The sequence below is a fragment of the Mustela lutreola genome, chromosome 15 (assembly GCF_030435805.1).
Source record: "Mustela lutreola isolate mMusLut2 chromosome 15, mMusLut2.pri, whole genome shotgun sequence".
NCBI classification, from domain to species: domain Eukaryota; kingdom Metazoa; phylum Chordata; class Mammalia; order Carnivora; family Mustelidae; genus Mustela; species Mustela lutreola.
Genome location: NC_081304.1, coordinates 55808646 through 55821538, shown reverse-complemented (window position 1 = coordinate 55821538; position 12893 = coordinate 55808646). Strand labels below are relative to the sequence as shown.

General features: G+C 51.8%; 1 protein-coding gene across 3 annotated transcripts in view; it reads left to right on the top strand.

The window, feature by feature from the left end:
* The window catches only part of SHISA6 (shisa family member 6), a 278137-nt gene extending 265645 nt beyond the window's left edge, over window positions 1–12492 (top strand). The window contains exons 4-6 of one of the 3 annotated variants that reach the window (XM_059149076.1): window positions 1019–1075; window positions 4803–4955; window positions 6228–12492. In XM_059149076.1, coding sequence (XP_059005059.1) covers window positions 1019–1075; window positions 4803–4955; window positions 6228–6778 — 761 coding nt within the window. In that variant the 3' untranslated portion in view covers window positions 6779–12492. The remainder of the gene's footprint in view (window positions 1–1018; window positions 1076–4802; window positions 4956–6227) is intronic. The other 2 variants (XM_059149077.1, XM_059149078.1) reach the window with 2 other exon arrangements.
* The last annotated feature ends 401 nt before the right edge of the window (window positions 12493–12893 follow it).

The following is a 12893-nucleotide window of genomic DNA, read 5'->3' as shown; positions in this document are numbered from 1 at the left end:
TAGGCCCAAGAGCATGGCATGGCTGTAAACCATGGTTCAGAAAAACTAAAGCAAAGACTTCATGCCTCCTTTCCCCCCTTGTTTTAGCTGAAATTAGAAGCAAAAATACAATGTTGAATTAAATAATAAGGTAGGGATGAAGTGTTCTTTTGTGGCAAAACCACAACTGTATCCAGTTTCGGAAGCCCCTTAGAATGCCTTGAACTCTGCACTTGGATGACTGGGACCCTATTGATTTTGTGACTTGTTCAGTCCATATGGACTTTGCCATTTGTAGTGAAAAGAAATGCCTTTGAAATGATGGGCTGTGTTCATGGAGAGGCAGGACACAACCTAGGACCCAGGAGTCCTGATCCCAAGAGAGGGTCAATTCACGTTGGCTTCCCCCAATCTCAGGATACACCCAGACACCTGTCTGGTCAGGAGAAATCAAAGCCCCATAAAGGTGAAGCACCCCCAACCCCTTTTTAATGTTATGTTAGTCACCATACAGCCCATCATTGGGTTTTGATGTAGTGTTCCATGATTCATTATTTGCATATAACACCCAGTGCTCCATGCAGTCTGTGCCCTCCTTCATACCCATCAGGAGGCTAACCCATCCTCTTCCTGGTTAACCATACCCTAAAACACCCCTCCCCCCAAAAAGGATCTACCCCCCCTGCCCAGTTCCCCACCCCACCCTTCAGTCTCCCTCCTTCTCCCTACCCACCTCCACTCCAACAAACCTCTGTTGTTGGTCAGCCAGATCCACAGATGTGGGGGGGGGGGGTCTCCATGGTGACAGAGGAAGCCTTGGTACAGAAGGAGAGAGACACAAACAGCAGAGGAAATTTTTTTGTGCCTAACAGACCACCTCCTGCCTTTCACGTTCCCAGGGCACCAAAGGGCTCAGGCTCCCGAAGGGTATCCTTGGACTCAGAGAAGCACATTTGATGTCAAGAGAGGCGGTGTTGTGTGGGAGAGAGGATGGAATGCCTGAATTCTTCTTTAAACATCTCTTTTCTATGATTTCCAGGTGATCATCAGTACAACCATCCGATTTTAAGCAGTGCGGCCCAGACCCCTACACATGGTGAGAAATGGCTCTGAGCGTCCCGCATTCCATCCCCATCCTGAGTGGTTCCATCCTGACTCCTGATCCCCATCAGGCATGAGACATATGGTCGTGATTCATTGATGCCCAGAAGGTGTAAGGAGCCCACAACGGCTCAGTCCTACCCTTACACCATTGACCCCTCGTGTCCTGTCTCTGAAACGGAGTAATCTTCCATCATGAAAGAGAGGGGCTGAGACCCTTTCTTAACGCATTCTCACATAGATCTCACGATCTAGATCACTTCTTGTGGTCATCCATTCCATATGTCCACAGCAAGTAAATCTTCTTGGCCCGAGGCTGCTTGTGGTACCATTTACTAACGGCATGGGACTTGGCATAAACCCTATCAAACCACCCCAAACCCAGTAAGATTTGCTAATGCTCAAAACCAGACTGGTTCACGTGAGTGTTAGCCCGCAGAGAAGGGGAGGAAGATGAAGGTTCTAGAGGACAGAAAGTGTGAGCACAGCACCAGAGGTTTACAAAGCCACGTTTCCTTCTTATCATGTCCTCCTGCCAGGTTGCAATGTAACCTCTGGAGCGGCCAAGAAAAACTATTTTGGGCACCTGGTCGAAACCGGGTAGCACACAAGACAGCCATGTAAATTACGAACTCTCAGTCATTCCTCTGTCTTTGCTCTGAAGGAGTGACAATATCATTAAATTTTAGCGAGAGAGAAACTCAAAGATAAAATCTGCAGCTCGCTTGGCAGAGAGACTCACCCCCATCCTGTGAGATTATGCTCTGTGTCAGCACTGAGGTGTTGAACATTATAATTAGGAGGCTAGAACTGGACTATTTTGATGTCCCCCTCTAGGGCTAGGCTCCTGGTGGAAACAGGTAATGAGAGCAAGAGTTTAATAAGCTGTTTCAGGTTGCAGGGTCTAGGGAAAAAAACGGAACTGGAAGACACTGGAGAGATCACTTATGAAGCAGCAGGTCCCAGGGGTGATGAGGACAGTGGGAAAAGGCAGAAGGGTTCAAATGGGAAACATGGTGGAGAAAGAATCACGAGAACTTAGTTACTCACTGAATATGGCTGACAAGAGTCAACTGTGAGTCAAATGGCAAGCCATGCTCAATGAAAAGAGTGGGGGTTCTTAGTAATGCAATCTGGAGAGGCAGGAAAGCAGTCAGGGTATAGGGGAGATGAAGTTGTCGATGGTGAATTTGGATCTAGACATCTGAAGCCAGAGAGGACTATAGGATAGTTAAGAAAAATGATTCAGCAGGCAGCTAAAAGTGCGGACATGCAGTCTGGAGACAGGTTACAGCTGAAGATATCACTGCTTTGGAAGTGGGAACAGATGCCATGAGAGTGGGGGCAGTCTGTGCGGAGAAGGCTGAAAGAGAAGAGCAGAAGGCAGAAGCAGAGAGCCTGGGGGATGCCCATGGTGATGACGCAGCTGCAGGAAGAAGAGCCAGAAAAGGCAAACGAGGAGTGCTCCGTTCACTCCTGAACATTCTGGAAGTATAAGTAGAAGCAGGTTTTCTCCAGAATGAGCCAAGCCAAGCACAGCCTCCTGAGGACAGAAGGAAGAACCATTTTTCCCTGCTCCTCTCTCCATCTTTTCTTTTTTCCACCTGGTACAAGGGGTGAGGGCAGATAAACCTGGTCTTTGACCTTGAGCAGCTCACAGCCCAGCCCGGTGGGAGCAGGGTTTTCTCTGCATGTCTTCGTTGGCAGCTACACTTTCCCCCAGGAACTGGCAGAGTGACTATCAAAGGGGGAAGACAACCTGTGTCAACTGATCAACCAAAGAGCATTAATTGGATCCCAATTTGGGACCAAACACTATGAAGGCATCAAACTGGAAAGCAAGATTTCTGCTGTCAAGGACATTGCCATCTTTGGTCAACAAGACCAGCTCAAGTCAATTGATCAAAGATCACATTGACGCTGAACTGGGTGGGATTGTCTGGAAGACCTATCGGGGCTTGAAGACCAGATATCACCATAGGCTGAAAAGATGTGACATCGCCATAACGAAGAGCCTTGAGCAAAGAGTGAATGTGGACAAAGGACTAGAAAGGAAAGACACTGCAATAGGAGAGAGAGCATGAGCAAGGGGGCAGAGATAATCATGGTGGAGACAGAAGACAAAGAAGAGCTGGCCTTGGCTTAGCAGTATGAGTTGGAGAACAGTGGGGTTGGGGAAAGAGCATCCATAAATGTTGCTTTTGGAAGTTGGTGAGCTGAGCTATACCCTCGGTGGGAGTATGATGCCAAGTTATTCTCCAGCATCACCATAAGTGAAGAAAGGAGAGCTAGGGGACCAGTGGCTGTTACCCAGCTCCGGAGAACAGTGCTCCCAGCATCCTGCCCCACTCCACTTCCTGGCATCTGTCCCAATCCATGCCAGGGAGGCTCTTACTGTACAGTATGTTCTGATCTCTTAGGGATGTAGAGCGTCCCTCACCCCCTCACATATGTACTGAGCTGGCATGAACACCACCTCATTGGCTGGGCTCCCCTGGCTCCATCCCCAGTGTTTGGGGAGACCAGTGAAGGCAGGGAGGAGAGAGAAGCTGGGAGTTCCCTGGAGTGAGGCTACCCTTGGACCAGACCTAGCAGGTGATTCTCTTTGTCCCCACAGTTCACAGAATTCCTGATTTCCATGGTTGGGCACTCTCTTTGCCAAGAGGCAGGCAGAGGCCACAGCCTGGCCCTTCTTGGGGGTCCCAAACCATAGAGGATGGCGGGACAATGGGAGAGCCACCTGCCTACTTCATGTTGGGGAATGGTACTACTGTTGACTTCCTACCGAGGCATGCTTCCTTCCTTCCTTCACAACTGTTCCCTTACCTGTACCGGTATCTCCTCTCTACCCCCAACCACAGAGCCCAGTTCAGCCCATTCACCTCATTAGTCATCTGTCTCATCACCTACTCATCTTCTCTTCCGTTCCTCCCTCCATTCCTTCCCCCCTGCCCACCTCCCACCCACGGTCTAGCATTAAACACACTCCCTTCTCTCTCTTTGGAGTTTGGGATCTCAAGGCTCTGTCTCAAGGGAAGGAGGGAGGAAAGGGGAATGATGTGCTAAGCATGTTGCCAACATTCTTTCCTCCAGCAGCTCAGAGAGAGCCAAGGGGGCCTTAGGGGAAGGTACTGGAGGAGGAGGAGGAAGTAGCTTTGTAGATCACAGTGACCCACTGGGGGCCACTCCCGGCAGGGCTTGGAGAGACCCAAGTCCAAAGGGGTGATGTGAAGGATGGAATGGGGGATGGAATGACATCATGGGACCATGTGGAATGGAGTCTCAGGGGAGCTGGGGTCCTGGACCCAGTTCTATGGGTATGGGGACAAGACCAGTCACTCCACTTTTTTTCAAAATCAGATTTATCTGAGCCTGAGAGTGATGAGGGAAAGGACAGAATTTTCACACCAAAGTAGACCATATTATGACTCCTCCTCAGCTCTATCAGACCTACGTTTTCATCAGACACTCATGGGGAGGAGTTTGCCACTCAAGGAAGGGCAAGCCACTAGCCTGGCCAGCGAGGGCTAAAACATCACCTGCGCACCTAGGCTTGTAGACAACTGGAACTGAGCACGAGGGAAACTGAGTCACCAGCACTACCCATGTCCTAGCACAGGGGACTAGGAAAGCAGGATGAGGACTGAGAGCTAGAACCTGGACCCTCCCCTCCTGCCTGCCCTCTGTCCTCCCTAATGCCATGCCCCTCCCTCCTTTTGCAGAGAAGCCACGGATGAACAACATCCTGACATCGGCCACCGAGCCCTATGACCTCTCCTTCTCCCGCTCCTTCCAGAATTTGGCCCACTTGCCCCCATCCTATGAGTCTGCCGTGAAGACCCACCCCAGCAAGTACTCATCCTTGAAGAGACTAAGTAAGTGGGGTTTTCTTGGGCTTGGGGTCTGCCTCTGCAGCTTCTGTGACATCTGCCTGTGTTTCTCTCTCTTTCCCTTCCCTGAAGTGGACAGGTGTGGAGTTCCAAGAATAAAGAGTGAGGCCATGTGAGTCTAGAGAACTTCTGTACATGGGTGGGTTTAAGGCCCATTAAGACCCTTTACAATGTCAAGAAGATACACAGCAGGAGAGCCCTTCTTTCCTAGCTTTCTGACCCTTGGACCTTCTACCTCCATGTCCCCATGGGGTTATTTTCATGACCACCCGACTCAGGAGCCGAGCCTTTGCTTGATGCTACGGGAGTAACCTCCCCCGACGGGTCTACCTCCACCAGCCCCCTCCAAGATGGAACGGTGAATTTCTCTGGTTAGAAGCAGGGGGTTCCTGATGATCCGAGGAAGCTGATAAATGGTGGGGAAGACAGTGGCAGAGTCCACCCATTTGTGACCCTCTGGGCAAACCGTGGAGCAGTCAGCATTCCCACATTCTGCAGAGATTTGGAAAATAGCAGGAAGCCTCCTTCCTGGAATTTGGGGCAAAGCAGACTTGTATGTGTGTCCTGCATAAGTTCTTGGGTATAGCAGTCCCCATGAGCATGGAAGGGCCTCCTGGAGGGAGAGGAGGCAGAGCACTGCATGAGGTCCACACAGAGGATGGTTCTGGCCTTCACACGTTGTGGGCACAGGCCAAGCAGGTGGAGGCTTGATGCTTCACAGCTTCCTAGGTGCTGGCTGTTGTTATTCCAGAGAAGGTGTTACTGTGTTCCTAAGTTACCAGCCAAGCATGTTCACGGGTGCCTCCTGGCTGGAGCATCTTACTTCCCTGGAGCAACCCAGCTCCTTACAGAGAGGCTCTGAACCTCATCTGAAGGCCACCAACTGCTTCTTGAGCATTCCAGCCAGTACTGGAGCAAGATCTCAGGGGCGTGGCCATGCCAGCAGCTCTGCCCTGAGCTCCCTGGGGACCTTCATGCGCCCTGGATACTCTGGGTAGTCCTGGACCGAGGCCATCAGCATTGCCTGTGAGCTGGAGAGAGTGACTCCCAGGTTCAAAAGGACCCCAGCCGCCATACCCCACACCCCACCCCCAGGACTGAGTCTGCAGATTCCGTGGGGAAGCTCTCCTCCACCTGTCTGGGCGGGGAGGTCCTGGTTCAGTCCAGGCTGCGCTCTCACAGCGTCACCCCAGCTGACTTCTCTCCCTCTCTCCTTCCCTCTCCTCCTCCTCCACCCCCCACCCTCCCCCACCCCAGCTGACAAGGAGGCAGACGAATATTACATGAGGAGGCGGCACCTGCCGGACCTGGCTGCCCGAGGCACCCTCCCCCTCAACGTCATCCAGATGTCCCAACAGAAGCCCTTACCTCGAGAGCGACCCCGCCGGCCCATCCGGGCCATGTCGCAGGACAGGGTTCTGTCCCCGGAGCGGGGCCTGCCGGACGACTTCGGCTTGCCCTTCGACCGCATCCTGTCCGACGAGCAGCTGCTGTCCACGGAGCGCCTGCACTCCCAGGACCCACTGCTGTCCCCGGAGCGGACGGCCTTCCCCGAGCAGTCCCTGTCGCGGGCCATCTCGCACACGGACGTCTTTGTGTCCACGCCCGTGCTGGAGCGGTACCGTGTGACCAAGATGCACTCCCATCCCAGTGCCTCCAGTAACTCCTATGCCACGCTGGGCAAGAGCCAGACGGCCGCCAAGCGCCAGGCCTTCGCCTCGCGCAGACACAACACGGTGGAACAGCTGCACTACATCCCGGGTCACCACACCTGCTACACAGCCAGCAAGACGGAAGTGACCGTGTGACAGGCGGGGCCGGGCGGGGTGGGGGTTGGGGGGGAGTGGGAGGGGCCTGCCGCCTGGCCTCTGTCTCTGGAGGCTCCCCTCCCCTCTCCCTCGGCCCCTCTCTAGGAGGTGGGGGTGGGCCGCCTCTGCCCAGAAAGCCATACTCCGGGGGACACAGCCCGGTGGCCTGGCACAGCACACTCAGACCTGGGATCTAGAGCGATCTCTCCCACTCTTCCAGAAGCATCGAGGGGAGTGAGAAGAGGGGCTAGGCCTCAGCACCTCCCACCCTCTGCCCCACCCCCATCACCACTAACTCCCTTTCGGCCCCATGCCCCTCTCCCCCTCCAGGGGGGCGCTCAGAGGAGGGTTCTGTCAGCCAAGAGACCCTGGCTTGACCTTGGTCCGAAGCCACCTGGGGTTGGGACTGGCCAGCAGGTGCAGTCAATGGGCTGACCAAATAGGCTCCTTGGTCTCGTTCATTTACCTACAGTCGTGTCACAGAAATCTTCTAGTGCCTACAAACTGCCTGCTCGCTCTCTCAGAGCCGGGGAGCTGCTGTGTCCATAAGCACAATAACGTTCTCTTCTGCCTGCTGGAACGCTCTGGTCCCCACGGAGTGGCCCTTCCTTCATTGACCCCCTTGGGGTACCCCCTGCCCTGTACCCCTCCCCCAATGCCTGGGATCAGGAGGGGCTCCCTTTCTTCAGCTGCCTCCCCAGTGTTGGGAACCCCCAACCCCAGTTCTAGCTGGCTGCCCCCAATGCAGGTCCCCTCAGACCCCCTCCTCTAGCCCTAGCTCTTTGACCCCTAAGTTCTCTGGGGCTTGGCTTCAGCCCTCTCCACTGAGGAGACTCACAGTGGGGTTCAGGGACTTTGGGGGTACCCTCCCTAGCAACCTATCTCCACACTTCCTCCAGGCTCCTAGGTCTGAACTTTGACCTGACACTCAGGCCTGCCTTCCCCTTCTTTGCTCTGCTCCCCAGAGGCCTCTGCCCATGGCCAGAGAGCAGAGAGTGGGGAGGGCCACTGTGATGCCCTGGGCCTCAGGGGCTCGCCATTCCCATCACCCCAGGCTCTGCCTGTCTCCCACTGTGCAGGTCAGGCAGGCGGAGGCAGAGGCTTCTAGAGAGGGTGGTTCAGCCCCCAGCCAAGGAAGACCCCAGGCGGTGGTCCTGCGCCTTGACCACCCCTCTCTCCCCACCACTGCCCACCTGCTTGACCCCTCCTCTCTTCAGTGTTTGCTCTCTCTGCCTCCTCTGCTGCAGTTCCGTTACCCAGGCCAGTGGTTCCTCTGACTCAAAGCAACAGAGGCCCATTAGTAAACGCAGATAAGGGTACTCCAGGCTATGGGTCTGGGGGTTAACTGGGCAGCTCCCCACCCCTCCCCTGAAGGGGGGCACTCGGGCACCAAGCAAGCAGATCCAAGCCTTCAGCTCTGTTGGGGGGGCCATCCCTGCCAGGCCTACTCAGCCCCTTCTCGGCCTCCAACCTGGGAAGTGGGCAGTGGGCAGGGCGCAACAACCCCCTTGGAGAGTGAATAGTGAACTAAGAAGTATCCACCTCCCCAAGACCAGAGCCTGGGGGGAGAGAAGGGGCTCCCCCATTCTCAGGGCCAGGGCACTTCCTTGGGCTGGGGCTAGGGGGAATCAGCCCCAGACTGTCTGGTAAAGGTATGATATGAAAAAATGTGACTGTTGCCACACTCCGACTCCAAAAGCAATGACCTTAAACTGGGATTTTAGGTTCCCCCAGGTCTTCATACAACATGTATGGTCCTTTAGCAAGGGGGCCAGGCAGGGGGAACGCCCCAGTGTTCAGCCCTGGGAATTTTTAATCTCAACAAGTCTACAATCCATAGAAAACTCAATCGACTGAGTCCTCTTACTTATTTCAAGAATTCCAAAGCCCTTGTCTCCCCCTCAAGGCTCATCATGAGGGGATTGAGGCTGGGGGTGATGAACACAGCTCTCAGCATCCGTGTTGGGATGGCATCACTGGGACTGTGAGGCTGTGAGGGCAGGGACCACTCTCTGCTTTCCTCCCTGACAAACACATAAACCTTCTCAAGGGCTGGTCCCCAGGGTTTATGAGCGTTTGTTCCAGAAGGTAAGGCCAGAAGGGTTGGGGTGGAGGAAACCAATCTAAACGGAGAGTTGGCCACTCCCAGAAACAAAGGTGTGTCTCTCACAGCTGGTATCCCCCCAAACCCACTGCCCTCTAATCCAGCCTCCCCTCAAAGGCTGCCTGCTAGTGTGGAGGGGAAAGGGTGAAAATCCACTCCCCAGATGTCTGCACACACATACACCCTGAATCAGAAACCTGATCTCATCCTGGGTTGGAAGCATCTTCTTGGTACCAAGTTCTCCAGGCGTCAGGATGATGCTTCTCTCCTGCCTTGTCTGTCTATCTGTCTGTCTGTCTCAGGGGTTGTCTGATAGGTTGATTCCAAAGCATTTCTCATCTCAGCCTTATTGTTGTCCGGTTTAAAACCTCTGGTGTCAGTCAGATCAGAAAATTCTACTTAACACCTAAATGCTTACTTAGGTAAAATGATTCTTCTGATTCATACTTGGGCCAGGAAGGAAGGAAGGATCGGAGGGAGGGAGGAAGGAAAAAATTGAAGTCTACGGACTTGCTCTAATTCAATCCTTCATTCCAAAATCCACAAAGTTATGTTTCAACTGGGATACAGAAATATCTCATTTATTCCATCATTCCACCCATGTTCGGAGAACAAGCAAAGCCACATGACCAGACGAGTTCATATAGCAGAGAAGAGAAGGTTCTGGGCAGGAACCCAGACATCATGACTCCCAGCCACATCAGGCTGGTGGCCACTAGCACACATAGGAAGGCCATCCCTTCCCCACAACGAAAGCCCTCCTTTCCCGGCAAGGGCAGCCCAAAGCCCTGAACTTCCCTCTGCTTGTTTTGTTCTTTGTGCGCATCTCCATTGCTCTGGTGGGAATGAACAGGGCCTCTACACCGGCCCTCTCCCACTCTGAAGGATTTCATAGGTCTCCTCGATCTCTGATGGTAGTGGAGCACTCTTGGTCCCTCACGACCTTCTACCCTCCGTGTCTTGCTTCTTCCAGTTAACTCTTGGCTCCATAAGTTTGTAAGTCACAAAGCCTTTCCCAAGAATTCCTGCATCCCCCTAACTGGGGTTCCAACCATGGGGCTCCCTAGCATCTTGGGCGATGGGTCTGCCTTCTAGAAAGTTCCAGATATTCCCTTTACTCAAACTTCTCCTCCCTTCTACCGAGAAACTCTTATTTTAACGTTAGTCTTCCATGCCACTCTGGTCTTTCCTTCCTCTCATCTTTGTGGCTCTGCCCTCTCCCCTGCCATGTACCTTCCTCCATCCCTAATCTGCTTTCCTCTATCCTACTATCCTCCGTAGTTCTAAACCTTAGAGCCCTCAGTGAAGACAAGCAAAGAAGATGTTCTTCAAGACTTATGCTTGCCTCCTTGGTCTATCTGTGACCTCTCCTGTTCCTACAAGACGATGCCCCAGGCCATGCATCCTACAGCTCTACTCCTTTGATCTTTGAGAGGTTACGGAGAGAACTGGCCTGTCAAAGACATCATGGTTTGAAGTTCAGCTTTGGTTCCTGTAGCTGGCAAGTTCCTTGAAGCTCCTGCCCAGCCTGCCATGAGCCCAAAGGCTCCTGCTCTGGCCAAAGATTCATATCCCTGATGGCTCTCGGCCACTCTGCCATCTTGCTTACGCCTGTCCTGCTTGTGTGTGTCACAGATTCCCCCCTTTGTCTCATGGGAGAGAGCCTCATGACTCTCCAAGCCTAGCGAAATATTCCCATCACCCTGCCGCCAAATGATCCATTTTTCTTCAGAGATATTTCACCCGCCACCAGCCTTCCATCCTCAAGATTCCATCCACAGGCAACCATGGACTTGAGCCAAGGTCATCTGAAGGGGCTGCTGATGACCTGGACCCTAGGCAGCACCTGTTCTGAGAAGGGTTTGTCCTGTTAACCTCCCACAGACATTCCTCCACCATGCTCCCCAAACCTGGGAAATTTTGCTCTGGAGTATTTTCAAGGAAGCTTGTTGTGTTCTAATGAAGTATTTTTCAGGGTTCAAATGTTATTTTGTATAAATGCAGCATTTTAATGACAGATTCAGTATGAAAGCTATGTCTTCCTGGGCTCTACGTTTAATTTCCAGAAGGCAGCATACTACAGGAGGAAAAAGCACAGGGCTGAGGCTCTTGGAGACATGGCTTTGGCCCTGCCTTTGTCTCCATCTTGCCGCGTGACCAAGGACGAGTCACGATCTCTCTCAGTGCCTCAGTTTCCCATCTGTAAAACGAGGGGCTTTGACTAGATGAGCTCTGCAACTTCATCCAGCTCTTACATTCTAGGGCCTTCATTCCTCATCGTCGCCCTCCCTCTTCTCTTCACATTCCTCCCCACCTCAACCGAGCTGCACGCATCCCATTACACCTGCCCCATGGTGACAGCCTCGGATGCCCTAGGCAGCCACCAGACTCCTCACTGGAGCCTGAGTTGGTCTCCAAGGTCTTGGCCACCCAGGGATGCTGTCATCTGCAGGTGGAAGGGCCTACCCATGCAATAGGTTACCAACAGTGTTCATGAAAGCCCTCTCCAACAGAAACATCCCAGACATCCTGGGTGTTTGTATCGTTGGGGAATTCTGAATTGCAAGTGTTCGTTCTGATCTGGGCTCGAAGCTGGAGGGAGGCGGTTCCCATTTCAGAGAGAGGACAGGCTGGAGGAGAAAGGTCCAGAGGATGGTCCCTGGGGGCGTAAATTTGTTTCTGAGGACAGCTTGGAAATGCACGCCAAGCCACAGAGGAGAATGCACGACGATAACTTTGCGTTGAAGTGGATGTTACTGTATCTCCCTCCAGAATCTGAGTCCTGAAGAACGAGTCTGGACACCAGGCTCCATTCCAACTGGAGGAGAGGGAGAGGCGCCACTCCCTGGGGCTGCTAGGAGGTGGGCACTCACCCCAGGCTAGTACCTTTCTAGTCCCTCCTCCTGACACTACCGTCCTCCTGGTGAAAGCTTGAGAAGCGAGAACTGAGGGTACCAGTCTGCGCCATCAGACCCACCTTGTAAATCGGCCGAACCCATCAACTTCCCATCGGGAAGAGAAACGACGTTGTAGGTTTCCTTAAAACCCTCCCTCCTGAGGGAGAGGAAGACCCCTGCTCCACCTTGCCACCCACTCCCGCTGCGCCCCTGCAATACCACTCCATGGGAGGATTCATTCATTCGCTTCGTCGTGGCAAATATTCCTCTAGTTCTGTAACTCAGCTAGACATTTTGTAGTAAAGAATTCTTGAAATTCTCAAATACAAAGCAATTCTTACTGTAATATTTTTAGTTTGGGGACACAATTTCCTAAGGGGGGGGGGGTTAATGAACATTTATACACATTAGCCCAATTTACGGATTCCGTGTTTATTATATGGTAGTACCGATGAGAAGTACCTTTCTATCTGTACCTTTGCACAGTTTCTCTGTTCCTCGTAATGAAGCTTCATGACGAGCAGGGCTCTTGGACCTGCTGTTTCTGTACAGATCTCATTGTTCCACTTACTTGTCAAAGCACATTCTACATGTACTGTAAACAGGTATCACTTTAGTAAGATTTAGTCTTAAGGATTTTTCCACTTTTGTCAGTAACAGATATTTATGGATTAAAAAAAAAATAAAGCTGTTTCAACATAACCTGTGTCTCTTACGGTAGCTCCATGCTTACTTTTGTGAACACTGAGCCGAAAGGAAGAAATGGAGGCCATCGGAGACAGGAGTAGAAACAGGGGGTGGCCACCTATGAAGGAGTAGTATTAGGGTGATGTGCCCAACTATATAAATGTACTAAAAATCATCAAACTCTTTATTTACAATGGGTGAGTTGTATGATATTTGAATTAAACCTTAATAGTTTTCATTTTAGTTTTTATTAATTTTATTTTTTAATTTTTATAATTTTAGAATTTAAAATAATTAAAATTAAATTTAAAAATTAAATCAATAAATTAAATTTAATTTTTTTTAATTTTATAATTTTGACATTAATTTTATTAATACTTTTATTTCGTTTTTTAAGATTTATTTATTTATTTACTTGAGAGGGAGA